The 27414-nt window shown below is 45.3% G+C and overlaps 1 protein-coding gene across 3 annotated transcripts in view; it reads left to right on the top strand.

Annotated features, from left to right (window-relative positions):
- XDH (xanthine dehydrogenase) overlaps positions 1–27414 on the top strand; it is a 61884-nt gene that overhangs the window by 21688 nt on the left and 12782 nt on the right. For all 3 annotated transcript variants that reach the window (XM_082642808.1, XM_082642807.1, XM_082642809.1), the window contains exons 10-29: positions 448–540; positions 1120–1271; positions 2521–2614; positions 4262–4371; positions 6491–6675; positions 7874–8048; positions 9430–9513; positions 11140–11309; positions 12926–13049; positions 14722–14841; positions 15321–15417; positions 16401–16525; positions 17471–17604; positions 18019–18106; positions 19329–19415; positions 24565–24756; positions 24935–25080; positions 25869–25950; positions 26458–26553; positions 27194–27322. In XM_082642808.1, the coding sequence (XP_082498934.1) occupies positions 448–540; positions 1120–1271; positions 2521–2614; positions 4262–4371; positions 6491–6675; positions 7874–8048; positions 9430–9513; positions 11140–11309; positions 12926–13049; positions 14722–14841; positions 15321–15417; positions 16401–16525; positions 17471–17604; positions 18019–18106; positions 19329–19415; positions 24565–24756; positions 24935–25080; positions 25869–25950; positions 26458–26553; positions 27194–27322 (2483 nt within the window). The remainder of the gene's footprint in view (positions 1–447; positions 541–1119; positions 1272–2520; positions 2615–4261; positions 4372–6490; positions 6676–7873; positions 8049–9429; positions 9514–11139; positions 11310–12925; positions 13050–14721; positions 14842–15320; positions 15418–16400; positions 16526–17470; positions 17605–18018; positions 18107–19328; positions 19416–24564; positions 24757–24934; positions 25081–25868; positions 25951–26457; positions 26554–27193; positions 27323–27414) is intronic.

Raw genomic sequence — 27414 nt, 5'->3', positions numbered from 1 at the left:
ACCTCCCTGTGCCTCAGTTTTTTCATCTATAAACAGAGAAAATCACAGTATTTCATAGTGTTATTGTGAGGATTAAGTGAGTTAAAATATGTAAAGTGCTGAGAAGCATTCCTGACTTATTTTCATGCCCTTTTTCTAATATTGTGATTAAACACACACGCACATATGCACACACGCACACGCACACACACACCACACACACAAATTCAAGTTCATCTTATTTGAATTCTGATGGGTTTTTTTGAGAGGGAAGGACATAGCTTTCAGGCTGATTGTGCGGAAACTGCACTTACTCCCACATCTCGTCCACTGCACCCCTAACCCCAGGTCACCCACGGAGCATGTTATGATCGTGAATATGTCCTCCGTCCTGTGTGCAGTGGTGGGGAAAAATGCCCTGGTGATAAACAACAGACCTATAACTTGAGGCTTCTTGTTTCTCTTCAGGCATTGAGATGAAGTTTAAGAATCAGCTGTTTCCTGTGATCATCTGCCCAGCCTGGATCCCTGAGCTGAATTCAGTGGAGCACGGACTGGAAGGTAAGGGGAAGTTTGCCTGAGCCCTCAGAGGGACTGGGATGCTGGAGGTGGGTCATGCGGGGGGGGTGGCGAGTGCCAGGAAAGACTCCTCTTTGGCTCCCACCTGCATTTTTGGGAGCTGCCCTGCATGGGGAAAGCGGGCACCCTCAGTGCCCTCCTCCTCGGAGCATCCATGGTAGGGTGCCAGCGGGCAAGGGGCTTGGAATTCTCCATAGTTGTTCTCTATCCTGGCTGCATGTTAGAATCGCTCATGGAAATAGGCGGTAGGTGGGGGGAGTTTTGGGGTGCTTTTTAAAAAAATGCCAAGACTTCACCCTCAGAGATCTGATTTTATTGAGTTGAGAACCACTGGTTTAGAGAAACGAGCACTCTGGTTGTAGGGTCAACAGGCCTGGGGTTGAGTCCTGGCTCTTTTATTAGCTGTGTGGCATTGGGCAGGTCACTTGACCTCTCTGGGCCTTAATTGCCTCATCCATATAAGGATGTGCATCCTGGTTTAGCCTTACTGGGGTTGCTGTGTATGGAAGTGCTTTCCAGGCTGTGATGGGGATCGCTGTCATTCCGAGCGTGTGTTCCCAGGTATCTCCTTTGGAGCCGCCTGCTCCCTGAACTCTGTGGAAAAGACCCTGCTCGATGCGGTTGCTAAGCTTCCCACCCAGAAAACAGAGGTGTTCAGAGGCGTCCTGCAGCAGCTGCGCTGGTTTGCCGGGAAGCAGGTCAAGTCTGTGGCGGTGAGTCCCTATTTAGGGGCCCAGGATGCACGTTTTCATCGCAAGGCGAGGGGGGCTAGTCTGGACTCTGCTGCAGACCCAATGGGTGTCAAACTTAAGTGCTTAGAATTGCCTGGGGTGTTTGTTGAAAATGCAGATTCCTGGGCCCCACCCTCAGAGCGTCTGGAGTGGAGCCCAGGGGTCAGGGTTTAACAAGCCCCACAGGTGTTTCTGATGAAGGTGGCCTGTGGGCCACCCTTGGAAGCACCCACACTGTGACTCAGTCTTTACCCCTGAGGTTGGAGCCACCTGCCCCCCTCTTCCTGGACTTGGCCGAGGCTGCCAGCAGGTGGGTGAGAGATAAGTTAGGGAGAAGCCGAAATAGGAAGGGGGACTGCCTTTCAGAGCTGGGGAGAGAACCAGAGGTAGACCCCCTGAGAGGAGGGAGAGGCCCACCTGCTGACTGTAGTAAGTCTTCAGACTAGTCCCCAAATTCTGGGTTTGCAGACGGCGTTCTCACACCTGGCGCCATTTCAGTCTCACAGTTGTTGATGGAGTTGGGAGAAAAGCTGGCCCTTCCATTCCACTGCCGTTGTTGTTTTAAATTAGAACAAAAAACAAAGCGAAACAGCCTACTCCCATCTCATCACCCTACCCCAGGCACCTGCCTCCTTTGATTACAGATAAGGACACATAAACCCAGAAAACTCTACTGAGTTCCCAAGCTCAGATGCAATCTACTTCTGGGAAGGATTTTTTTTTTTTTTTTTTCCTGGAGCAACTGGTTTTCTTCCTCTTTTCTAATAATAGGAACCCTGTGTCTGATTCTCCTTACATTCTTTGCCAAGGAAGCTCAGTTAGAACACACTGTTCATCCTTAAGGCTTCCTCCTCATTTTCCTTGATCTTTACCTTTTATTTCTCTTTTACTAAATCTCTGTGGCCTCTGTGATAAACCACATCAACCCTTTCAGAAAAAGTTTGGGTGAAATCGATCAAACAAACAAACAAACAATTTAAAGGGGGCTGATCCCGGTTTACCAACAGGTAAATTTCAGAGCTGAGAGCCAACCCCAGGCATTGGAATCTCTTGCATGTTGCCCGAATGCCCAAGTTCTTACTGTGCTGATCCTGTGTCTCCACAGGGGTGGAGAGCCTCAGGGCTCTCCCTTCAGCAGGTGTCCCCCACCTTCTGTGTGTTCGGGAGCCAGCTGTGTGAGCAGGGCTTTCCTGGGGTGGGCTCTCTCACACGCGCTCTCTGCTTGTCCTAGTGCATTGGAGGGAACATCATCACAGCCAGCCCCATCTCCGACCTCAACCCTGTGTTCATGGCCAGTGGGACCAAGCTGACCATCGTGTCCAGAGGTGAGCTGCCTCACACAGTGGTCAGGAAAGAGGGCTGGGGTTGGGGTGGAGTCTCACAAGATAGGTCACTTTCTGGAGAAGCAGAGCCCAAAGTTCAATGATGCAGCTTTCCTAAAGTTTGGATCCCTGGCAACTGCAAAGGGAGATGTACCCGGGTTGGGGACCAAGAGAGCTGGACCGTCACTTTATTAAGAATTCACAACAGGACCTGTCAACCAGATGCTTTACTTAGTGGTGTGTGCTGGGGCCAGAGTACACTGCTCACCACAGCTGATTGCTGGGTTTTCAGAGAATCTGAGCATTTGTTAAACATGGCAGCTATTAAAACTTAAATTATATAACCTTAAAATGAAATAAAGTATATTAAAAACAAAGGTAATGGACTTATATATACCACCAAATGTAAAATAGGTAGCTAGTGGGAAGCAGCCGCATAGCACAGGGAGATCAGCTCGGTGCTTTGTGACCACCTAGAGGGGTGGGATAGGGAGGGTGGGAGGGAGACGCAAGAGGGAGGAGATATGGGGATATATGTATATGTATAGCTGATTCACTTTGTTATAAAGCAGAAACGAACACAGCATTGTCAAGCAATTATACTCCAATAAAGATGTTAAAAAAAACACAAAGGTAATAAGTACTCAAAATTCACCATCAAAGGTAATAAGTACTCAAAATTCACCATTTCCTAATTATTTTATTTCATTTTACAGTTGTCTATGCCCTTGAGGTTATTTCCATTTATTATATTTGTAGAGTGGAAATGCTACACAATGGTGTACTCCTGTCCATCTTTCCTCGTTGGAGGGTCCCCAAGACCACCTCTAGGTTTGATGATGCTTAGGAGGTCAAGGAAGACTCACAAGACTCAGCATAGAGTCTTACTCATGGCTATGACTTATTACAGCAGGAGGATAGAAAGCAAAATCAGCAAAGGGAAAAGATGCATGGGGCAGGGGAAACTAGGCACAAGCTTCCAGGGCCTCCTCCCAGGGGAGTCACACAGGACATGCTCAATCTCCCCAGTAATAAGTTGAGCTGTGACAACACATGTGAAGGGTAGTCTACCAGGGACGCTTGTTAGAGACTCAGCACCCAGGGCTTTTACTGGGGGCTGGTCATGTAACTCTGCTTGGCACATACCAGAAGTCCAGACTCCCAGAAGGAAAGTCAGGTGCTCAGCATAAACCATATGATGTGTACAAACATTTCAGGCCCAGTGAGCCGTTCTTATCAGGGAATGGTGGGAACTCTCCTGAAATCCAAGGTCCCAGAGGATAGCTAGTGGCCAACCTTGTAAGCAGGACTTTCAGAGGAGGGCAGGTCTGCTGTGTCAACTCTTTGCTACCCTCCTTCTAACATCACACTGAGTGATGTTGCTCTTTTAGATTTACATTGGCCGTGGTAGGAGTATTTATACCACAAAAATTAGCAAATGCTTTGAATCAGGGTTTTTTCTCAGAGAACTGATTGTTAAACAGTCACCAGCACACCAGTGCTTAAGGATTTCAAATGGAGCACCTTGGCCCCCGTTGTGCCAGCCACTGCCTCTGACTGTGGGCATCAGAGACCAGGATGGAGAATTCCACTGGTGGTCTGTCCTGTGCTTTTCTCACATTGGTCCCTCTCTGTCTTGCCTCTGTACAGGCACCAGAAGAACGGTTCCGATGGATCACACCTTCTTCCCTGGCTACAGAAAGACCCTGCTAGGTCCAGAGGAGATACTGCTCTCCATTGAGATCCCCTACAGCAGGGAGGTGAGATGCTGTCAGAAACATCCTGAATCACCCCTACTCCTGCCAGGCTCCAGACAGGGAGACCAGAGCCTGCCTCAGGAACCAAACTTAGCATCTCTTCACTTTAACATTGATGTTCTTGTCTCTGAACCTTGCCTTTAACCAACCATATTACTCTCTGAGTAATATGGGGGCACAGGGCATAGTCAATGAAACCAGACAGGTAGATGTGTGATCCTGAGTGAGTCATTCATCTTTCTGAGCCCCAATTTCCTCATCTGTAAAATGGGCCCATGTAACTGACTGTGCAGGTTATTGCGAAGACTGAAAAGAAAGAATTCATAAGGTTCCTGGCAGATATCTAGGAGCTGGTGGAGATCACCAGCTAGTGCTAGCGACATAATTCCAAGAACACATCTAGTTGAGGGGTACCCCTGCCCCAGTTTTCGTATGATGAAGTGTGGAGTTTGCATGCTGGGTAGAGAAGCTACCTGTGAGTCAGGTCCTCACATGCTGACCTTGGGCTTGACAAGGTGCTTTTTCACTGACCTTGCCCTGTGTTGTCCTGGATGGATTTCTGCTTCGCGAGAGGGTTTTCTGGCTTGTTGGGGCAGGTCTGGGCTCCTCTGGCTGCCTTGCTCTTGCTCCTTGGGTCCTGTGGTGTCTTGAGCTGGTGTGGTTTTGTCCTACACATTCCACAGTGGGCCTTTTAGAAAAGTGATCTGTGAGAGCCAGGAGCCAGCTGTAAAGGAGAGTATTAAGGGTTTACCAGAGCTTGTGCTTTAGCGAGTGTTACAAGGCATGTTTTGCCCTTGCTGATTTTGACCTCCTTAATGAGAATACTAATTAAACTATAGCAGTTATATCCCTGTAGTGGTTTCTTAATGATTTTCCAGCTTGTCCTTATAGACCATTTTGAACAGGGATTCCCAGAGTTTTTGTATTTCACAGATCAGTAGATTTTTTTTTTTTTAATTATGAGGTGGGGAAAGGAAGAGGAAACAGGCGTAGCACTGCCCAGTTTTTATTTTGCCAGGTAAGGACATTAACAAAAAACATTTTATAAATGAAAAGAGGTTTTAATACCCAGAATCAGGTCTTTCTCAAGAAAGAACAGCTGATGACCTGATGCTGACACTGCATGAACCCCGGGAAAAACATTGCCGTGGGTGAGCACAGTCCTGGGAGTGAGCGGCTGGAACCTCTGTTCCAGAACCGAGTTCAAGCTCTGGGCTGATTGCCCCAGGGCCATGTTAGACATCAGAAATCTAGACAAGTTTTCTTATTAGGAGGGGTCTCCGTGGCTTCTTCAACAAAAGCCTGGGGCCATTTTGAACCTCAACAGTGGGCCTCCTTGCTTCTCCAATAAACCTTTCCTTAAACCTCCCACCTTTGACATTCATCAGAACTTGTGGTGCCAGGGTGAGTTCAGAGCTCGAGCAGAACCTGAAACAGATGGTTCTTACCTGGAGAGTAACTCACGCTCTCCTCCTATCTCCAATGACAGAGATTGGCTTGGATCTGGGGGAAATGTATGTTCAAAGCACAGAGGCAGCTACTGTTTCATAGGGAGTCTTTCTTTCAGGAAACAAGATTTCTAACCATAGCCAGTAGACTGGTAGGAGACGCAAGGCAGGGAGAGCATCTGCAGAAGCCACAAACGCCTTCATCTGATGCTAGGTCTCAAACACCCTTTGGCATCGCACTGTACCTGCTTGAGAGGCGGTCAGGCCAGTGGAGCCTTCAGAACAGCTCTGGGGAGGCCGGGTGGACATGACACAGGGCACCGGGATGGGGAAGCCGTGGTGGGGCTGCGGCAGGCTCTCAGGAGCCTTCGTGAAAGCACCTTGCCCCCTCCTGCTCTTTGGTTGAGAGCACCCAGTTCTCCTGTGTCCCTGACTTCCCATTTTCCAGACTGATAGGCAGAAATCCTGGCCCTTTCCCAGCTTCCAGGAACATTATCTGGAACTTCTCCTGAAAAGGTGGTAGTTATGTCCCGATCTTTGACCTCTACCACCAGCTCTTGGCAGCTCTGTGATGGTCTTACCGCCTCACCCCACCTTGTGTCCCTGCTTCAGGCTCACCATTTGCAGTCCTTGCAAAACAAGGTAGGAAACAGGTATTTTTCTGTGATTTTCAGGGTGAGTTTTTCTCAGCATTCAAGCAGGCCTCCCGGAGAGAAGATGACATAGCCAAGGTGACCTGTGGCATGAGAGTCCTGTTCCAGCCAGGAACCACGCAGGTAAAGGAGCTGGCCCTTTGCTATGGTGGAATGGCAGACAGAACGATCTCAGCCCTCAAGACCACGCAGAAACAGCTATTGAAGTAAGAGCTAGCGGCAAAATAAAATCATTCCTACCTATTGCTGCAGCTGCAACTACCGTTACTATTGCTACTACTGCTGCTGCTTCTACTACTCCCATTGCTACAGCTAGTGCTACTCGTATTACTCCTGCTACTGTTATTACTACTGTTCTACTACTACCGTTCCTGTTATTCCTAGTGCCGTCACCACTATGACTAATATTACTATTGTGGCTACTGCCACTATTATAGCTGCTGCTACTACCGCTGTCTCTTCTACTACTAGTGTACTATTATTGCTGTTACTCCTAGCATTGCTACTACTGGTGTTACTGCTGCCGCTACTTTTAAAGATGCTACTGTTAATGCTATTATTATTGCGATTACTACTACTGTTACTGCGACTACAACTATTACTATTGCAACTAGCACTGCTGCTGGCACTGTTACTGCTAATAGTATCACTCCTGCTGCTGCTGCTACTTCTACTGCCAGTAGTATCACTGGTGCTTCTCCTATTTCTATTATTACTTCTGCTTCTACTACTATTACTGTTGCTTTCACTACTACTACTGACTGCTTCTGTCACTGTTAGTATTACTACTACTAGTATTGCTGCTGCTACTATTGCTATTGCTATTACTGTTACTGCTGCTACACTATTGTTATAGCAACTACTATTACTATGGCTACTATAAGGCAGCGGTTGTACCAAGCACTTTGCTGGCACTGTCCTATGTAATCCTCGCAATAACCACATGGATAGATAAAGCTTAACTTTGGAGTTTGGTTCCTTGGTTCCAATTCCTGGCTCCAATACTTAGCAGATGGGTAATATAAGTCAAGTTACTTAATTTTTCCATGTCTCAGTTTTCTCATTGGTAAAATGAGTATAAAAATTTTCCCGACTATACCTTTTAATTTAAATTAAAAATGACATTTCATATAAATCACTTGGGACATTACCTAGTACATTATAGGAACTCAATAGATTTACCTATTATTACTTCTGTGGTCTTTAAAAAATTGTATCTATTTTTAAAAAAGAGAAAGCTGAGGCTCAAGGAGGTTAAGTAACTTGCCTAAAGTCACGTAACTATAAGTATCTGAGCCACATTTTGAGCTGAAATTCGTGACTCTAAGGCCCTGTGCAAACCACTCACACAATGGATTCTGAGAGCCGGGTGGGAGCGCTCTCCCACAGCCTGCTCTCTGGCAGGTACTGGAATGAGAAGCTGCTGCAGGACGTGTGTGCAGGCCTGGCGGAGGAGTTGCCCCTGTCCCCAGACGCCCCAGGTGGCATGATTGAGTTCCGGCGCACCCTCACCCTCAGCTTTTTCTTCAAGTTCTACCTGACAGTGTTGCAGAAGCTGGGCAAAGAGGACTCAGAAGATGTGAGTTTGGGGCCTGGGCAAGGCAAAGACTTCCTGCAGCACTTGTGTTTAGGGATCTGGGAAGCTGGCCGGGGTAGGAGAGTGCCGTGGACCAGGTGGTAAACGTTCCTCTCCTCTGGATGTCTAAGGACAGAGGAGCAGGGACCAGGGACACAGCCTAAGGAGCCACACGGGGATGGGAGCCGACTGGGTGGCTGAGAGGCAGAGCACTGGGCTGGGCGTCGGGGATGTGGGTCTTGGCCTGGCTGTGTCATTACCTTAGGTGAGAACTTGGTAGGTCACCACTCTTTCTATGTCTTAGCTATAAAATCTGGGGGCGGGTAGACCAGATGATCCTTCCAGCAGTGTAGCTGATACAGCTGTGGTTGTGTAGTTAGAATGGGAACGTGATGTGATGAGAACGTGAGGTGGGGCTACCACAGCCAGGGGATATGTGCATCCAGGAGAGGATGCTAGTTGAGGTAGAGTCTAACTCCTGAGATGGGTTTGCCAGCAAGTATTTATTTTGCACCTATTACATCATAAGATTGTACTGTGTGCACTAGGGGTGGCAGCAGGGAGCCTAGTGTGGGAGCGAACGGGATCAATAAAGGTCAGCCTGGTGTGACAACTGAGGAGATGGAATGGGGGGTGGGGCACAAAGGAGAGAAGGCTTCACAGCTGTGGGTGCAGCAGAGTGAGATCCCTTTTTATAAACATTTGTAATACTTAACTTTTTCTGATTATGTAGGTAATAAATTTGTGGAAAACTTTAGAAAATACAGAAATGTATAAAGAAAAAGTTAAAATTACTCTCAGATCTTAGATAAAGCCACTGCTAATATTTTTCCTTATTCCTCTCATCTTTTTCCTATGTTTATGTGTCCATCTGTCTGTCATCCTATTTGTCTGCTCCATGTCTCTCTCTCTTTCTATCTGTCCTTCCATCTGTCTATCTATATATCTATCATCTTCCTATCTTTTGATCTGGATATATCATTTTCTAAATAGATTTGGTGTCATGCTGCATACCGAGCTTCACGTTCCCCTTAATTTTGTGGAATGATACTATGAGAATTTCCCCTACCACTAAATATTTCCCACAGAATTGAGGAGAAAAAGGATGACTTTTCCAGGAAGACTGAGGGAGAAGGATAGTCCCAACAGAGAAAGCAACATGCATAAATGCAGGAAGGAGGGAAACTTTGGTTTGGTGTGTCAGAGGAAGTAGGGTGCAGGGGTGGCGGAAGAGAAGCTGTTCGGATGTTGAGATAGATCCAGCCAATACCAGGAGTGTAAATGAGGAGATGAGAAAGTTGTTACTTTTACCACTTGGAAACAACCAAGGATGGGACCAATGATAGAAATAGTCATGCTCACCTCTGTTATCTTGTCTCCACAGAAGTGTGGTAAACTGGACCCCACCTATTCCAGCGCCACCTTACTCTTTCACAAAGACCCTCCGGCCAACATCCAGCTCTTCCAAGTGAGTACAGACCGTATGTAGCTAGTATCCGTGGCCCTTGCAGGGCACCTCAGATGATGCTGACCATTGGTGAGTGACCGACTCACATTGTATGTGGGTGCTTAAAGCTCCTTACCGTTGTGCATAAATGTCCAGTGAAGGAAATGGGAATTATATTAATGTGAATGAAGCCATTTCCCCCCTTGCTCACCTAAATTTCTCTCTTGGGATTCCTCTCATCTTCACCTGCTCCTTAAAAAGCATTTTTTCCCCATTTTGTTTTTTTCTAGTTCCTCTGCAGGGCTAATGTGCAAAGCTAGGAGTTCTCTTGAGCATGTAAACTAAACAAAATTTAGTTTAGTCCTATTTCTGGGCTTCCCTGGTGGCGCAGTGGTTGAGAGTCCGCCTGCCGATGCAGGGGACACGGGTTTGTGCCCCGGTCCGGGAGGATCCCACATGCCGTGGAGTGGCTGGGCCCGTGAGCCATGGCTGCTGGGCCTGCGCATCCGAAGCCTATGCTCCGCGACGGGAGAGGCCACAAGAGTGAGAGTCCCGCGTACCGCAAAACAAAACAAAAAAACAGTGAGTGGGCCAGATTTGGCCCATTGTCGATGATTTGTAGACCCCTGCTCTAGAGTGTAATGGTCCAAAGCATAAACTCTGGGCCTGACTGCCAGCACTTGAATCCAAACTCTGCCATCACATAACTGTGTAACCTTGGACAAGTTACTTTCTCTCTGTGCCTCTTGGGCAAATTAATTATGCCCATTGCAAATGTGGTTAATGAGGGCCCCTGTTTCACAGCATGGTTTTGAGGATTCAGTGGGTTAATAAAAGTGAATAGTTTAGGTAGTTCCTGGTATATAGTAAACTCTCAATAAATACTAGCCACAATTATTATTACTTTGAAAAAACACACAAAACAGAGTTTTATTATAAACTGAATACGTTTTAGAACATTTTGAAAAATATAGAAAAACATAAGAAAATAAAAATCACCCCAAATCTCACCTCCAAGAGAAAATCATTATTATATGTATATATACTTCTTTCCATTTTTTCCTATGCATATATGGACATATTTGTACTATATTTATAACATTTTCCCACAGAATTTTGAATCATTACACACACATACAATGTTGTATGTCCTGCTTTTACACTTAGCATCAGCATTCTTTCCTTCTAATTAAAATTCTTCAAAACTATCTCTTAACAGTTGTATGTTATTCCATCCTGTGAGCATAGCATAGTTTATTTACCCAACCCTCAACAAATGGACATTTGGGTTCCTTGTTTTGTTTGCTCCTGCATATAGTCAGCCCTCATCTGTGGATGTGGAACCCATGGATACAGAGGGCCCACTGTACTGCCCCATTTTATATAAGGGACTTGAACATCTGCAGATTTGGGTATCCATGGGGGGTCCTGGGCGAATGCCCGTGGATGACTGTATAGTGATACTGTGACCACTCTTCTCAATGCCTTCTTACCTGCCTTCTGTTTCTTTCACCCTGTTCCCCGCCTGCCTCCTCCATTCTCACTCCTCACATTTGCTTTGGCCTGAAGCTCTCCATGAATCCCTGGGGCCTCTAGGGGAACAGTGTCCTCTGCAACTCAGCCTGATTGGTGGCCATGTTGTTCCAGGAGGTGCCCAAGGGTCAGTCTGAGGAGGACATGGTGGGCCGGCCCCTGCCCCACCTGGCCGCAGCCCTGCAGGCCTCTGGTGAGGCTGTGTACTGTGATGACATCCCTCGCTACGAGAATGAGCTGTTCCTCCGGCTGGTCATCAGCACCCGGGCCCATGCCAAGATCAAGTGCGTGCAGTAAAAACACTTGGGAAGGGGGGTGCAGGGAGCACCTGCCAGGCCCTGGAGATGCCACAACGACAAGCCTCCTCCAGGGCCTCCCAGTCCAGAGAGGAACACAGGAACTCTTTTTTAAACCAGTCTGGAGAGAAGCAGGAGATGTGAGGGGCTCAGGGGCGCTGGGAGGGTGGGGGGATGACATTGGAGAGATAGGCAGGGGCCAGATCAGGAAAGCCTTGGGGTACTGAACAGGGACACTACACTTGGCCGGAAAAACAATGAGGAGCTGCTGAAAGGCCTTTCTTAGATCTTCACTGTGGATATTGGGCTAAACTTCAGTGCAAATCTTCAGGAGAACTTGAGTCAGCGCCAAAGGGAAGAAGGAGGCCTTAGCGTGCCTGGCATTGACTTCCTGTTCCAGTGCTTAGCAACTTGACCTTGGCTTGTGTGCTTAAGCTCTCATTTTGTCCATAGGGTACTTTTGTGAGGATCAGTGATAGTGTCCACAAAGGACCCAGCAGAGAATAATCACTTGTACCCATTTGTTGAACTTTGAGAGCCCAAATGGCAAGAATTTCTACCTCGATGATGATGGTGATGATAATAAAAACACTCACGTCACACAATATTTGCTGCAGCCTGGTTTAAAGCATTTTACACATGTGGCCTTATCTCTTCCTCACCACAACCCTATAGGCAGGTCATATGATTATCCCCATGTTCCAGATGAGGAAACTGAGTGGTACAGCAAAGGCCCTAATGTGCTGAATCTGGATAGGTATTAGCTGTGATGTGGGTGTTGGAGCTCTCCAGAGTAAATGCTTTTCGGTTCTCTTGTACTTGGAGACCAAAATAGGGCATTGTACAAGGTCCATAGGGACAAACGTGTCCTATTCATCTTATATCTCCCACAGCACTCAGCACAGTGGCCTCCACGTGGTAAGCATTTAATCAGCATTTGCAAAATAGGATAGGATAGGATAGGAGGTAGAAAAGGGAAGCGTTAGGGTGGAGGAAAAACTGTCAAAAAGAAGACAAAGTTATCCAGTTGGGTAATGGGTCTTTTTTTTTTTTAAATGAAAATGTTTTCCCATTTAAGTTCATGGATCCCTGAATTCTATCAATAGACCCTTTGAGGGTATAGATCCCTGTTCTAGATGATAGTATCTGTTCTCCCTACGAAGGGTTGGATGGGATTGGATGGGGAACTACAAGGAGCAAGATTTATAAGATATAAAATATAGCTGGGCTTCCCTGGTGGCGCAGTGGTTGAGAGTCCACCTGCTGATGCAGGGGACACGGGTTCGTGCCCCGGTCCGGAAGGGTCCCACATGCCGCAGAGCGGCTGGGCCCGTGAGCCATGGCCGCTGAGCCTGTGCGTCCGGAGCCTGTGCTCCGCAATGGGAGAGGCCACAACAGTGAGAGGCCCACGTACTGCCAAAAAAAAAAAAAAGTATAGCTGAAGATATTTTAGAAATTTTCTCTAATATACAATCTTTTGGGAAAGAATTACTGATACACAGGTAGAAGCAGAGCATAGTTCATCACTGTGTCAGGTGACAGGTGACAGGTCTTCCGCTTCAGTTTTCCTCCCTGGCCCCTCACATTCCTCCTCCTCCTTGCAGGTCCATTGATATTTCAGAAGCTCAGAAAGTGCCAGGCTTTGTTTGCTTTCTCTCCGCTGATGATATTCCTGGGAGTAATGAAACTGGACTTTTTAATGATGAGACAGTCTTTGCAAAGGATAAGGTACGTCTTGGATTTTTTTTTAAAAAATATGAAGTTTGTGGAATGAGTATTTAAGTTTTAATTTGTGTGTTTTCCTCCAAATCCCTGATCTTGAAAAGATTATACATTTGCACATATCACGGCCATCATCCAATTAGCCAGTATTCAGGACAATCAGTAAAGGGGTAGAATATGCCTGGTGGCACTTTTACTGTTAACTTAGTGTTTATTTATTTATTTCATTGATGGCTGCAGCTTGTACATAGTATAAGACATAGTAGGATGACTCCATGCCAAAGTGGCATTAAAAAAAGGCTGGTGACTGTATTTTAACCAACAATCAGGTTCTTAAGTGTACAATATTAAACTCCTTTATTAAAAGAAAATAAAAATACATTAAACAAACCAACCAGAATAGGAATTACAATACCACCACTGTGTGTATTGATAATTCACTTACATGAAAGTTTATCTGTTGATTTCAACCATATATGGAGTTCTGCCAAAAAAAAAAAATTCCAAACATTCAAGGCAGCTGCTACAAAAACCTATATACTCATAGGATAGTTGTTAGTCATTTTATAATTCCAGTACAGATCAAATGTTGCAAATTGGAGGTTGATAGGTGTTGCTGAAGGACAAATTCAACTTATTATTAAGCTAAAAGTGAAGGAGGGAATGAAAAACTATAACCCTGAGACACAAGGACTCTAAAAGGAGAGCATTTGATAGAAGACAAATTGCTTTACAAACTTCAAGAGCCTCTAAGACCATAACTAGCATTATGGTTAGTGAGAATCAGCCAGGTTCAACAACCACTAGGCTAACCAATTAAGTCAAGAGCTTAACTGGGTCCTGAAGAGGTAATTATCAGAGACAGACATGTTAAGTATTGGTTCCTATTGTCAGAAATCTCATATTCCAAAGTGATGAGTTGGACAATTTTTTGTTTATTTTTGGAAGGATATTAGAAAAAAATTGTCCCTGAAGGAGATCCATAAAGTTTCTATAGGAACTGAATTTATTAAATGAAAATAAAACAATAATCATTAATTATTCTATAAATCTAACAACCAAAAAAGCTGGTTTATAGGTCATTATGTCTAAGAACCAGTATTGGGGAATGACCACTTTGGGGCATCTAGGAGAAATATAAGACATGATTATTGCCTTTGAGAAACTTTTGGTATAAATCTGAGAAACAGAAGATAAAAGAGGGTAGAGTGGTAGAAAGAAAATGAAACTAGAAGTCAGGGGTTAAGATTTAGTCATGGTCTAGTAGTGAGGCAATTGTGATCTTGCCATCTGGGCCTCCGTCTCTTAATATGAAGAACAAGGGTGTTGGGGTAGATCTGAGTTGACAGATATACTTCATGGTGCCGTGCTTTCCATTCTGCTGCTCATGGCAGACATCACTAATCAATCACCACATTTTATCCTGGGCAGCTTCTCCACGGGCTGCCATCGGATACTAGTTATCTCCAAGTCCTATTCCAGTTCTACTGATTCTAAACACTTATGAAGAAGCACGTAACCCCAAATAGGATGAGAACATGAAGAGTCCTCAGGACATTCCTGAAATGTCCTTAAAAAATTATGGGGGCGGGACTTCCTTTGCTTTTTTGAACAATCAGAAATAATTTGCTTCATGAGGAGCATGTTATGTTCTTTAACCATCTGGCTCTGCTCCTAGGTGACTTGTGTTGGGCACGTCATTGGTGCTGTGGTCGCCGACACCCCAGAACACGCACAGAGAGCCGCCCATGGAGTGAAAGTCACCTATGAGGATCTCCCAGCCATTATCTCGATTGAGGTAACTGGGGAATGGGCTGCCTGGAGAGGGGGGAGCTACCTGTCCCTGGAGACACCTTTATTAGGATCCTCTAGAGGAGATTCAAACAGCAGGTGGAATCTGACCAGATAAGTTTTTAAATCTCCTCCAGCCTGCACTTGTGTGGTCCTATGAATCCTTCCCCATCATGATCCTAGACTCAGTCCATAAATGGCCAAGCTGAGTTCTTCCTTTCCAATTTCAGCTCCAGCTGGTTCCTTGAGGGATTCTTTGCTTTCCTTAAGATCCAGGGTTGTATGTCTATATCTAACGAAATAGAGAAATAGGGCACCCTGGGCTACAATTGAGCTTTAAGTCCATATAAGAAACTTACAGAGATGGCTGTGTGACTTATGTGGGAAGAGAGATGTAATAATTCCAAGAGCTTCTCTTCCCAAATCCCTTAAAGCCACCTTCCGTCCTTTAAAGCCAAGTCACTGAAGCTTCGTTTTAATCCTCAGGATGCTATAAAAAACAATTCCTTTTATGGATCTGAGCTGAAGATTGAGAAAGGAGACCTCAAGAAGGGGTTTTCGGAAGCAGATAATGTTGTTTCAGGTATGGCTGCACGATGCAGCAGCGGGAATGGGGTGGCCCTGGTTTATGAGTTAAATTCAAGAGCTGTACCTGAGCCCTGGAGCAAGGGAGTGATTTCCTGACATTTCCTAACAGAAGAGTCTCTCTGTTGTTTGTAACAAAATACTAGACAGGTGGCTGGGAAAGAAGTTCAGCATCTTAATCTCTACTCTCCTGTCTCTAGACTGGACATACCTAAGTGATTCTGGAGACATTATAATGTGTTGGATTTGGAAGACTGTCTAGGGAAGATAAGGGTCACAGATGTCTCTAACACAATATTGTAAAGCAATTATACTCCAGTAAAGATTATTTTTAAAAAAAAAAAGGGTCACAGGTGTCTAACCAGTCTTGGGTCTCTCCAGCCTCTGGCTACACAGACTTCTGGTCCTCCCCATCTGCCTGGAGGCAGTCTTCACCCATCTCCAGCTAGTGCTCTCTCCTCTCCTCCCCCTTTCCCTCCCACACTGTGAAATTAAATCCAGAGCTCTCACCCGAGAGCAAGGCTGCCTATCAGCCCCCTTTGGGGATAGTTTTCTACATTGGTTTCTGTACATCGCTAAGTTACTAGTAAGCCAGCTATCCAGCTGGACTGACAGCTTGGGGTCTGGAAGATGCTGTTTATTTTCAGCTTCTGAATCACATCTGTTAATTCCTTTTTTACTTTTTCCAAAATTTGACAATGATAGTCTAAAAATTTTTCATTTCCACTGGCTGCAGCAAGAAGGGAGCTTCACACCTGATGCATTTCAGTGTCGTTCTGATTTCTTTGTTAGGGTGCGGGGGTTCAGCTCCCAGATGGCTAAGACTTTGAGAACTTTTTCCATCCCAGTTGGGGAACTGAAGGGTTACCTGTGAACAGCTGGTAACTGCACAGGGCCCTGGATGAGTACATTCTCTCCTTAAGCAAACTCACCACCTCTGTAGTATCGGGCTCACTGAGGGGAGTCTTGTTGCTTCCCCAGGCGAGTTGTACATCGGTGGCCAAGAGCACTTCTATCTGGAGACTCACTGTGCCATTGCTGTCCCAAAAGGCGAGGCAGGGGAGATGGAGCTCTTTGTGTCCACACAGAATGCCATGAGTACCCAGGTAGGTGTCCGGTGGGTCAACAAGGGGCCGGGGAAGAGGGAGACATGGGCTGATCCAGGAGGGGATGTGAAGGTAGTGGTTTGAAGCCAGGCCCTGTCACCAACAAGCTGGTGTCATTGAGCTTGTTATATAACTCCCTCATCTATAAAATGGGGCCTGTCCAGGACGTTGTAATGATTAGATGAGTTTTAAAACTTGGATAGAGCCTAGAAAATGCTAGCTTTTATCATTCCAGTGCTGTATTGCCTTGGTCAGATCATATCTGGCCTCAGTTTCCTCACCTGTTAAATGAAGGGGTTGTACTAAGTGAGAGCCATGGGGACCACTACATTATCTGCAGTGGCTCAAATATTCCTCATTTCTCTGTTGCATGTAATAGGACAGTGGTTGCCAGTGTTTTGAGCAGCTGGTCTTACCCTCATGACCCACTAGTTCCTGGCCAAATGGAATGAGTTTTGGCTCTGAAAGTAGGCTGTGAACAGCTGCTCACCCCTCTCGTTAAAAACGAGTATCTAGGGGCTTCCCTGGTGGTGCAGTGGTTGAGAGTCTGCCTGCCGATGCAGGGGACACAGGTTCGTGCCCCGGTCCAGGAAGATCCCACATGCCGCGGAGCGGCTGGGCCCGTGAGCCATGGCCGCTGAGCCTGCGCGTCCGGAGCCTGTGCTCCGCAACGGGAGAGGCCACAGCAGTGAGAGGCCCGCGTACCGCAACAACAGCAACAACAAAGAGTGTCTGAATTCAGTGCACAGTGACTGATGCGAGCTAGACCCTGGCACCACTACCCAAGGGCTGCCCTGGGACAGGAGGGGGATTCTCGGATCAAGGAATTTCAGAGTTCATAGCAGTAATTAGGCTTCTGTGTGTCGGGTAGGTTCTGGGTCAGGCCTGAAGTAAGTCCAGGTGGCATATGCATTCACTGGGAGTATTTTGTTCTTTTGCCCACAGTCCTTTGTTGCAAAAGTGTTGGGGGTTCCAGTCAACCGGATTCTGGTCCGAGTGAAGAGAATGGGAGGAGGCTTTGGAGGGAAGGAGACCCGGAGCATCATGATGACTGTGGCTGTGGCCCTGGCTGCATACAAGTGAGTTCCCCCAGTGGGCTCTGGGAAGCGGAATAAGGCTGCCTCTGCCAGGAAGGCTTCCTGGATTTCCCCCGTTGGGAAGTAGATTCCCCTTGCTTCAAATTTTCACAGCCCTCGGTTTTTAGAACTCGTGGACATAGGGGTGAGGGCAACATCACCTGGTTCATTGTATTCAAGTTCATGTATCCATGTCCTATCTCTCCTACCTGGCTGTGAGGACCCCAATGGCAAGGACACACTCCACACCCCATACCCCACACCTGCACGTCCCCCACCTTGTCCAGCACAGTGTCTAGACAGCGAAGCAGCCCAGTGTACCAGGTGGAGAAAGAAGGCTTCCTTGCTGTTTTTATCCCTGAGACTCACAGGGCTGGGCTGTTGTAGAGGTTTCTCACGCTCTGGTGCCTCCCCCAGGACTGGCTACCCGGTGCGCTGCATGCTGGATCGTGATGAGGACATGCTGATAACTGGCGGCAGACACCCCTTCTTGGCCAGATACAAGGTTCTAGATGTCGGGAGCTGTGCCGGGTGGGCAGTGCCCTCTGCTTAGGAAACTGGGGATAAAGATTCAGGGATCCTGGGATATACTCTGACTTTTGTCATGACTACCTGTAGAAATTCAAAGAAGGAATATCAAGGAGAGAAATTCAAATCAACCAACAGCAACATAAGAGGATGATCCTGGGGGAGGCTGGCAGGTCACTTCCCAAGAGATGCCACAGGATGCTGTGCATGACTTTTGTGAATTTGCTGTGGTCCAAATCTGGTCTTTGTCCACTCAGGCTCGGAAACATGATTTGTCAGCAGATCTGGGGTAAATCCATCCCACGGGATGGCCTAACGTTAATGTGTTTACAGCCTGACGTCAAAGTCAGAATGACCACTTAGTCATTTCCAATGAGAAATACAACTTTCCAGGGGCCTGGTCAGGTATAAGCTGTTAGGGTGCCTGCTCAGCCAGAACATGTATGGCTGGGCACTACCCAAGTGCCCTGTGGGACTGTCCCTTTTCTGGGCTTCTGTGGATGACCAACTACTGTTCTGACCATGCATCCTCCCCTCTACACACCAATAGAACCTTACAGGTCCCAGTCTAGTGCTATAAACCTGGGAGCCCTCTGTCTCCACAAGGTGGCTTTGAACATCTCCTCTTTGGCCTCTTCTGACTTTATTCCATGATTTAACTCACCAAAAGGGATTGCGTTTCTCTTATTCCCAAATTCTTGTGGGCTCCAAGAAAGTAACTTGGTCTTGTGGGGTTTCAGGTTCCTCACTCATGAAATGGCCTGTCAGGGTTTGTTTAGATAGTTTACACGAGGTTGGGGATGTGAAAGCACATCCATGCTTGTGCAAGGTGTAACTTTTGCTGTCTTCTGCCCGAAAGCTGTGAGGGAGTCTCCAGTTTCTCTTCCCAGCCCTCCCCTCCCTGACCTATCGTGACCAGTGTTCTTTCTTCTCCGTCCTCACTTCCGCTGGTAGAACCAGAAGCCAGGCGTAGGGAGGAAGAAGGAGTGTAGGGAGAAGGGTGTCCAGGGTCCATCACTGGGGAGATGTTGGTTCCTCTCTTCTTCACCTGTGAGGTCTGGTGATCTCTTAAGTTCGACTTTATTTTGTGGTGGGATGTCTTATTCTTTCTGTTTTCTCCAGGTAGCATAAGTGGGAGGAGATGGCTAGAGACAGACAAAGGAAGGGGACAGTTGAGAACTCACTCTCCTTTTTTTCAGGTTGGCTTCATGAAGACAGGGAAGATTGTGGCTCTGGAGGTGGATCACTACAGCAATGCCGGGAACAGCCAGGACCTCTCTCTTGGTGTATGTAGGACGTGCCCCTGCATCCGGGGTGACTGGGAGGTCACGGGTGTGCCCCATAACATGTTTGCACATGCGGGAATAGGCCTCCTCAATTCTTGCCTGTTGTTGCAGTAGCCTCCTACTTGGTCCCCACCTTCAGGTTCTCCATCCTTGGTAATTCTCTAAAGCATGGAAGTGATCATATTACTTATCTGACTAGAAATTCATCCTTCTGGTGCAAGATATTTTGCCAAGCAAGTAAAGTTAGTTACAAAACTTTATGTATAGTATGGTGACACTGAAGGCGTGAATGTAACACTGATTTGTGTGTGTGTGTGTGTAATGATATGCCTGACATACTCCAAACAGTGACTGGGTGGGATTAAGGAGGGTACTAACTGTCATTTTCTATATTATGCATTTCTGCTGATGTTCGAATTTTAAAGAATAACTTGATTTACCTTTTAAAAAATAATTTAATTGAAATATAGTTTACATAACATGAAGTTCACCCACTTGAAGGACGGTTGACCTTTGAACGATGCAGGCATTAGGGGCACCACCCCCAACCCCACAGTCAAAAATCTGTGTATAATTTTTGACTCCCCCAAAACTTACCTACCAGTAGCCTACTGTTGACTGGAAACATAACCAATCACATAAGCAGTCCAATAACACATATTTTATATGTTATATGTATTATATATGTATTTTTACAATAAAATAAGTTAGAGGAAAGGAAATGTTCTTAAGAAAATCATAAGAAGAAAATACAGTACTGTACTATATTTATCGATACTGTAAATTTACATAATCTGTTTATAAGATGAACCGTCTGTCTGTAAGTACCTACATCAATATTATCTTATATGATAAAAAACACTGTAGATGTTATTTGAATTACTAACACTAGACATCAACAATGAAAAGATAATGTGAAAGAGAAATTCATGTTTATTTACAGATACAGTAATTCATGCATTGATAACGAAGCAGCAGCAGTATGATTGCTTTATGGTAGCCCAGTGTAATCAATACGATTGCTTCAGGATAGCCTAGCCTATACACTAATGAATGAATCGTTATAAAATTTTTATGGCATACAGTAATTTTTATGGCATATAGTATATGATTACAGTCATAGACATAATATAGTACTGGAAACATTGTTACATTTTAAAAAACCCACTTCCCTGTGATGATAGGCTGATAGGCAGTTTCTCCAATTACAAGAGAGGGGCATACTGAACAGTAATGTAATTCTTTGAAAGCAAAGTTATGAAACAGTAAGAAAACTAACATATTATTTTATATTTAAGATCACTTACTTTATGCCTATGTAAGGATAGACTAATATCTACATATAGCCTATGCATTCATGTCATACCTTTTCCTTAATTTTTTGGTATTTCTAGCTCTTCACTTCATCTGTGAAATTTTTCAAATTGTTGCAAATCTCCAAAATAATTTCCAATATCTTTATTGAAAAAATATGCTTATAAGTGGACCCACACAGTTAAAACCATATTTTTCAAGGGTCAACTGTTTTACAATTTAACGGTTTTAGTACATTTAAGGAGTCAGGCAACCATTATTGCAATCCAGTTTTTTTAACACTTCAATCACCTCAAAATTATCGCTTATGCCCATTTGCAGTCACTCCTGTTCCTACCCCTCAGGCCGAGACAACTGCTAATCTACTTTCTGTCTTTATAGATTTTCCTTTTGTGGCCAATTAATATAAACGGAATCATATACTATGTAGTCTTTCATGTCTGGCTTCTTTTCTCTCAGCATAATGTTTTTGAGGTTCACCCGTGTTTTAGCATGGATCATTCCTTCATTCCTTTTTATTGATGAAGAATATTCCATTGTATGAATAGATCATTTTTTGTTTTCCATTCACCACTTTAAGGACATCTGGGTTGTTTCCAGTCTTTAGCTTTTATGGATAATGCTGCTTTGAACCTTCTCATATGACATATATTTTTGTCATTTTGCAAATTAACCCAGTTACCTTGGTGGTACTACCTTTTAAGTTTTTTAAATCTTAATTTTATAACCATATTAGTTGTATATGCATAGATTCTTGTTTAAAAAAAAGTCAGACATTTCAGGAGAAGCAGAAGTTCCCCATTATTCCCACTTTGAATGTGCTAAGGGCTTCTCTAATTGGCTCAATTAGGAAACATTATACTTCAGATCTAGTGTAAGAAACTGTTCAAAAAAGAAAACATTTCTCGTAGTCTCACCAAATATAACACTTGCTTCTTGGTGTTGTAGGAAAATCAGGTTGAAAAAGATATAGGACTTATCCCCAAAGATTTTACAAGTGTTAAAATTCAATCCAGCAAATATTTATCAAGCCCCTAGGGTGATGACATATAGAAGAATATGGCATTGTTTCTGCCCTCTAGAAGGTCACAGTATGGTGGGGGAGACAGATAATAAAAGATAAAATGAAGTACAATTGACAAAGTGCTAAGGGAAAGCAAAAATGGAATTGAGACATATAAAAATCATCTTGGATGACTAAGACTGAAAAAAATCAGACCCCCAAAAGCAACCTGTGGGAAAGAGGCTATAAATGGGGAAGTAAACTAAAGCCAAAATGAAACAAACAAACAAAAGCTACCATTTAGCTCATCAGAGAGATGAGTTATTACACTTTAAAGAAAGAACAGGATGCTATAAAAATGAAGCAGTCTAAGAATAAAAATGAAGCCTTGTGAATTAAAACTGTGAAAGCAGAAGGGTTGAAAGAAACTTGAGGTGCTCTCTTAAAAAAAAGAGAAAACACTGGGCCTCCCTGGTGGCGCAGTGGTTGAGAGTCCGCCTGCCGATGCAGGGGATACGGGTTCGTGCCCCGGTCTGGGAGGATCCCATATGCCGCGGAGCGGCTGGGCCCGTGAGCCATGGCTGCTGAGCCTGTGCGTCCGGAGCCTGTGCTCCGCAACGGGAGAGGCCACAACAGTGAGAGGCCCGCGTACAGCAAAAAAAAAAAAAAAAAAAAAAAAAGAGAAAACAATGGGGAAAAATAGCAAGAAAATACAAGAAAATTTGAGGACCAGTCCAGGAGATCCAAATAATAGAAGTCTCAGAAATAAAGAATAGAAAAAAGAGAGAGAAGGAAAACTATTAAGAAATAATTCAAGAAATTTCCCAAAACTAATGGGCATATATTTTGAGATTAAGAGAGCCCATCCAGTAACCAGCACAATTAAGGAAGATAGACTTATGCTAATTTACATTATTGTGAAATTTTAGAAACCTGGGGACAAAGGAGATTTTACAATTTTCAGGGAGAAAAAAAAAAAATGGAACTCATTCCAAGAGTTGGAAAGGCATTGGTTGGATATCTCAATACTGGGGAGCTAGAATGCACTAGTAAAATGCCCTCAAAATGCTGAGGGTAAATGGGAAACTTAGTGCCAACCTAGAATTCTGTATACAGCCAAATGATGAATTAAGGGTGAGAATAGAATAAAGACATTTCAGACATGCAAGTTCTCAAAAATGTACCTTTAGATATACACTTTTTGGGAAGATGTTGACGGTTGTACTCCAATCATATAAGGGTGTAAAACTAAGAAAAGGGAAGACATGGGATCTAGAAACAGGAGATACAATGTGGAGAGAGGCAGGGGGAATCCTTGGGATGAATGTGAGGGGAAAACCCCTGGGTGACAGCTGAACAGAAGCCTAGGGGCTGCCAATTTAAATTTGAAGTTGGCCAGAAGGCTCCAGAAACAATTTCTTCAAAAAGATGAGACTAATAGAAAATCAAATGTGTTTAAACATATTGAAAACAAATTTGTAGTAATATGTGCATAGAAAATGAAGCAAATGAAAAAAGTAAAGATAATTGTTAACTCCAAGGGGGAAAATATTATCAACAAAGAGAAGTAAACCTAGTATAACTACATGGTTCAGCTGTAAATGATGTTTACAGAATGATTAAATGGACGGTTGATGAGAAGAAAGTGTAACTATACAAGGACGAGGCAGGATAGGAAACTGGTGTATATGTAGAGAAAGGGGGTTGGGCGGGAACTAAATCCTCCTTTTCCATGATGGGAAAACAGTATAAATAGTCTAAAACTGAACAAGTCAAGAAGTGGCAATATAAACACATTATTTAGAGATGTGGAAGACAATGTAAATAGCTGACGAAGAATAAGTGGTTGCTTCTGGGGAGTGGAAGGCAGAAAGTGGAGGCAGCTGCTGTTTTGCATAACATGGCTTATGGAAGTATTTGATTCTTTAAACTATTCGCAGTGCAAGTTTAATGAGAATAAAGTCACCAATTTTTTAAAAGAGGCAAGTGATCAATTCCAACTAGAAGATCTGGGAGGGGCTCCTCCATGTGGGAGCTGAATGGGGATTTTAGCAGGTGGATATGGTGGGGAGGGGCCTTACGGGTGAGAGTAACATGCAGTCAGAAAAGAGGATCAAAGTATATTGGGGGACTTCCCTGGTGGCGCAGTGGTTAAGAATCCGCCTGCCAATGCAGGGGACGTGGGTTCGAGCCCTGGTCTGGGAAAATCCCACATGCTGGAGAGCAACTAAACCCGTGCACCACAACTACTGAGCCTGCGCTCTAGAGCCCAAGAGCCACAACTACTGAGCCCATGTGCCACAACTACTGAAACCCACGTGCCTAGAGCCCATGCTCCACAACAAGAGAAGCCACTGCAATGAGAAGCCCACACACCGCAACGAAGAGTAGTCCCCGCTTGCCGCAACTAGAGGAAGCCCGTGGGCAGCAATGAAGACCAAATGTAGCCAAAATAAATAAATAAAAATATTTATTTATTTAAAAGAAAAAAAGTGTATTGGGGAAAGGTCAGTAAGTGTCTTGACTTCCATGCTTAAAGATATACAGACTTTACTCTGGAGATAGTAAGTGCCACTTTGAAGCAAGTGCTTGACCTGCTATGACCTTATATTTCAGAATGAGGCATAAATTAGAAGGAGGAGACACAGAAGGCCAGGAGTGCACTAAGGAGGTTTGCAATACTCCAGGAAAGAAATAATTTGGGCCTGAGGAAGAACAGTTTACTGTGGGGCTGGCAGAGGTGGGGATGTGCACAGCCCTTGAAATTCCTTTTCAGAGGAGCCAATGAAATCCATGCATCGTTCTCTCCCATTTTGGTTTCTTCTGCTTCAGATAATGGAACGAGCTCTACTCCACATGGACAACAGCTATAAAATCCCCAATGTCCAGGGCACTGGGCGGCTGTGCAAGACCAACCTGCCCTCCAACACGGCCTTCCGGGGCTTTGGGGGGCCCCAGGCATTGTTCATTGCCGAGCACTGGATGAGTGACGTCGCAGTGACCTGTGGGCTGCCTGCAGAGGAAGTAAGCGGGGAATCTGGGGGCACAAGTCAGAGGGGGTTAGCCTGCTTTGTATCTTGGACATCTCCCGTGGGGGTAGAGGATGGGCAGGCGCTGGCGAGGGGCGGGAAGCTCAACTTCCAGTTATGCCCGCCTGGTCTCTTGCCACCGACCAGGCCTCAGTGTCTCTCTCCTTGGGGAGGTACGGAGGAAGAACCTGTACAGAGAAGGGGACCTGACACACTTCAACCAGAGGCTTGAGGGTTTCAGCTTGCCCAGGTGCTGGGATGAATGCCTGAAGAGCTCTCAGTATCACGCCCGGAAGTGTGAGGTTGACAAGTTCAACAAGTAAGTGCCAGGAGGGGAGGAGCCTGACGTTCTGGGGCTCACTGGGTTTTAGATTCTATAGCCTTCTTGCTGAACTCAAAATAAGAAGAATTACTTAATAGGTAACTTAGGAGGCTGCTGTGTTTGCTAACTCATTCACAGCCATCTCTTTAAGATCCTGAAATGGTCTTCAGCCCTGGGGCTCAGGGCTCACAGCACTCAGCGTCATAGCACATCAGTGTGGTCCATCTTTATATGTTTGTCTGCCTTCCGGGCAGACGATGTTCTAGAAAACACCGGCCTGGGGCTAAGAACACCACGTTATGTGCCTACCTCTGACACTAATCTATAAATGGGACCTTGGCAGTCACTCCATCTCCTTGGGTCTCAGTTTCATCATCTGTAGAGTGGGGATAATTGTGCTGGCTCTGTCTTTCTGACAGAATTACTTGGATAACCAAATATACAGCACAAAGAAAGTATTATCATTATCATCAGCAAGCCACAGTTCCTCCCTGGGGCGAGTAGAGTCCAAGATCACCAGAGCACTCTGACCCAATCTGAATCCCACTCAAGACTTTCAAGGGTGGGCCCTGTTTCAGCTCCACTGGAGGATCTAGAACCCAAATTTCCACTGTTCTCATTTTGTCTATACAATTGAAGCACAGCTCAGTTATGACAGAGACTAACTGGGTAATTCCAAGGATGCTTTGTTCCAATTTTACAAAGATATTGACATAAAATATGTTCAATCTGACATGAATATAGTGGAGAAGTTGCTATGAGAATGTTTTTTTTTTTTCCTCCAGGGAGAATTGTTGGAAAAAGAGAGGATTGTGCATAATTCCTACCAAATTTGGAATAAGCTTCACAGTTCCTTTTTTGAATCAGGTAATTGCTTTATATAATTTTGTCCATCTCCACTGCACTGGGGCCCCATTTCCCCCTCTGCTTGCAGTATTGCAAGGGAAAGCCCATTGTCACGGGAACAGAGCTGAACAGAGGAACTCTTTGCTGTTTAAATGAAAGTTGAACTTGCGCATCCCTATTTGATCTGGGGTCAATGTCTAGTTCTTATCTTCCTGCCTATAGGACTATGGGCATCTGTTCTGCCTTTCTGATCCCATTTCTTCATCAGGAGAATCAGGACAAAGACCTACCTCCCTCTTAGGATAGGTGACAGAGAGATATGAAAAAAAGAAGTAGTTTTGCAAACTACTGAAAGACTATATAATTAGATCATGAGGTTTATACTGCTTTGATTTTTCTGTCTGAGGTTTCTATCCAAATTTCTACTGCTGGTTTCCTTTTTCCCGGGCTCCAGTACTTTTGGTCCCAGGCCTTAAACTGAGTTAGGATTTGCTGAATTTTCTGTTTGGTATCGTTCTCTTCCCTTAGGCAGGAGCCCTGATCCATGTGTACACAGATGGCTCTGTGCTGGTGAGCCATGGGGGCACAGAGATGGGCCAAGGTCTTCACACCAAGATGGTCCAGGTGAGCAGTCTGGAGACCATGGGCATCCGCCCCAGCACTGTGGCGTCTGCGTGAGGGAAGATGCTGTGAAAAAGAGAGCAGTGCCACATACCAGAAGCAGAGGCAGGCCTAGGCTCTGGCCCTAGCCCTGCTGCTCATTTCCATGTGACCCTGGACAAGTCTGCTCCTCCTCTTGGCCTCAGTTTCCCCATCTGTGCAAAGGGGTTGGCCAGGTGATGATTCAGGCCACTTCCATCACCAGCACTCTAGGGCTCTGTGACTGCGTGTAAGGTGTGTGTGTTATGTGCATTAAGGTAGCTGGCTACCCTCACACACACGGGACTCCTCCCAGGGGCGCTGAATTAGAGTTGGCACACCTGCTTGGCTTGTGGGTACTGGCCAAACTGAATTTTTTTTAAAAGCCAGGGTTAGTTTAAAAAGGCATTGTTCATCACCATTACATTTATGACTTCTTTAAAATCCAATCAAACCACTCCATAAAGTGCTGCTTCAGATTCAGACAGATGTGAGAACATCCGAGTCTCAGTAGAATTATGGTTTACGAAATGATTTTCTTTCCTGTAACAGTGAATCTGAATCCCATCTTGGGGAGAAGGTAGCCAAGCTCTTCCCTAGGGGGTGACGTCCTCTCTGTTTGCAGGTGGCCAGCAGAGCTCTGAAGATCCCCACCTCTAAGATCTATATCAGCGAAACAAGTACTAACACTGTGCCTAACAGCTCTCCCACGGCTGCCTCTGTCAGCACCGACATCTACGGACAGGCCGTCTACGTAAGGAGGCTCAGGGGCCACCATGCTGAGGGCCAGCCCAAGGCGGGGGGCCTGGAGAGTCCCTGGGCTGGGGGCTGGAATGGCTCCTTGCA

Source organism: Mesoplodon mirus (genome assembly GCF_964341445.2).
Source record: "Mesoplodon mirus genome assembly, chromosome: 14".
In the NCBI taxonomy this organism is placed as follows: domain Eukaryota; kingdom Metazoa; phylum Chordata; class Mammalia; order Artiodactyla; family Ziphiidae; genus Mesoplodon; species Mesoplodon mirus.
This window is presented reverse-complemented; position numbering and strand designations above follow the sequence as displayed.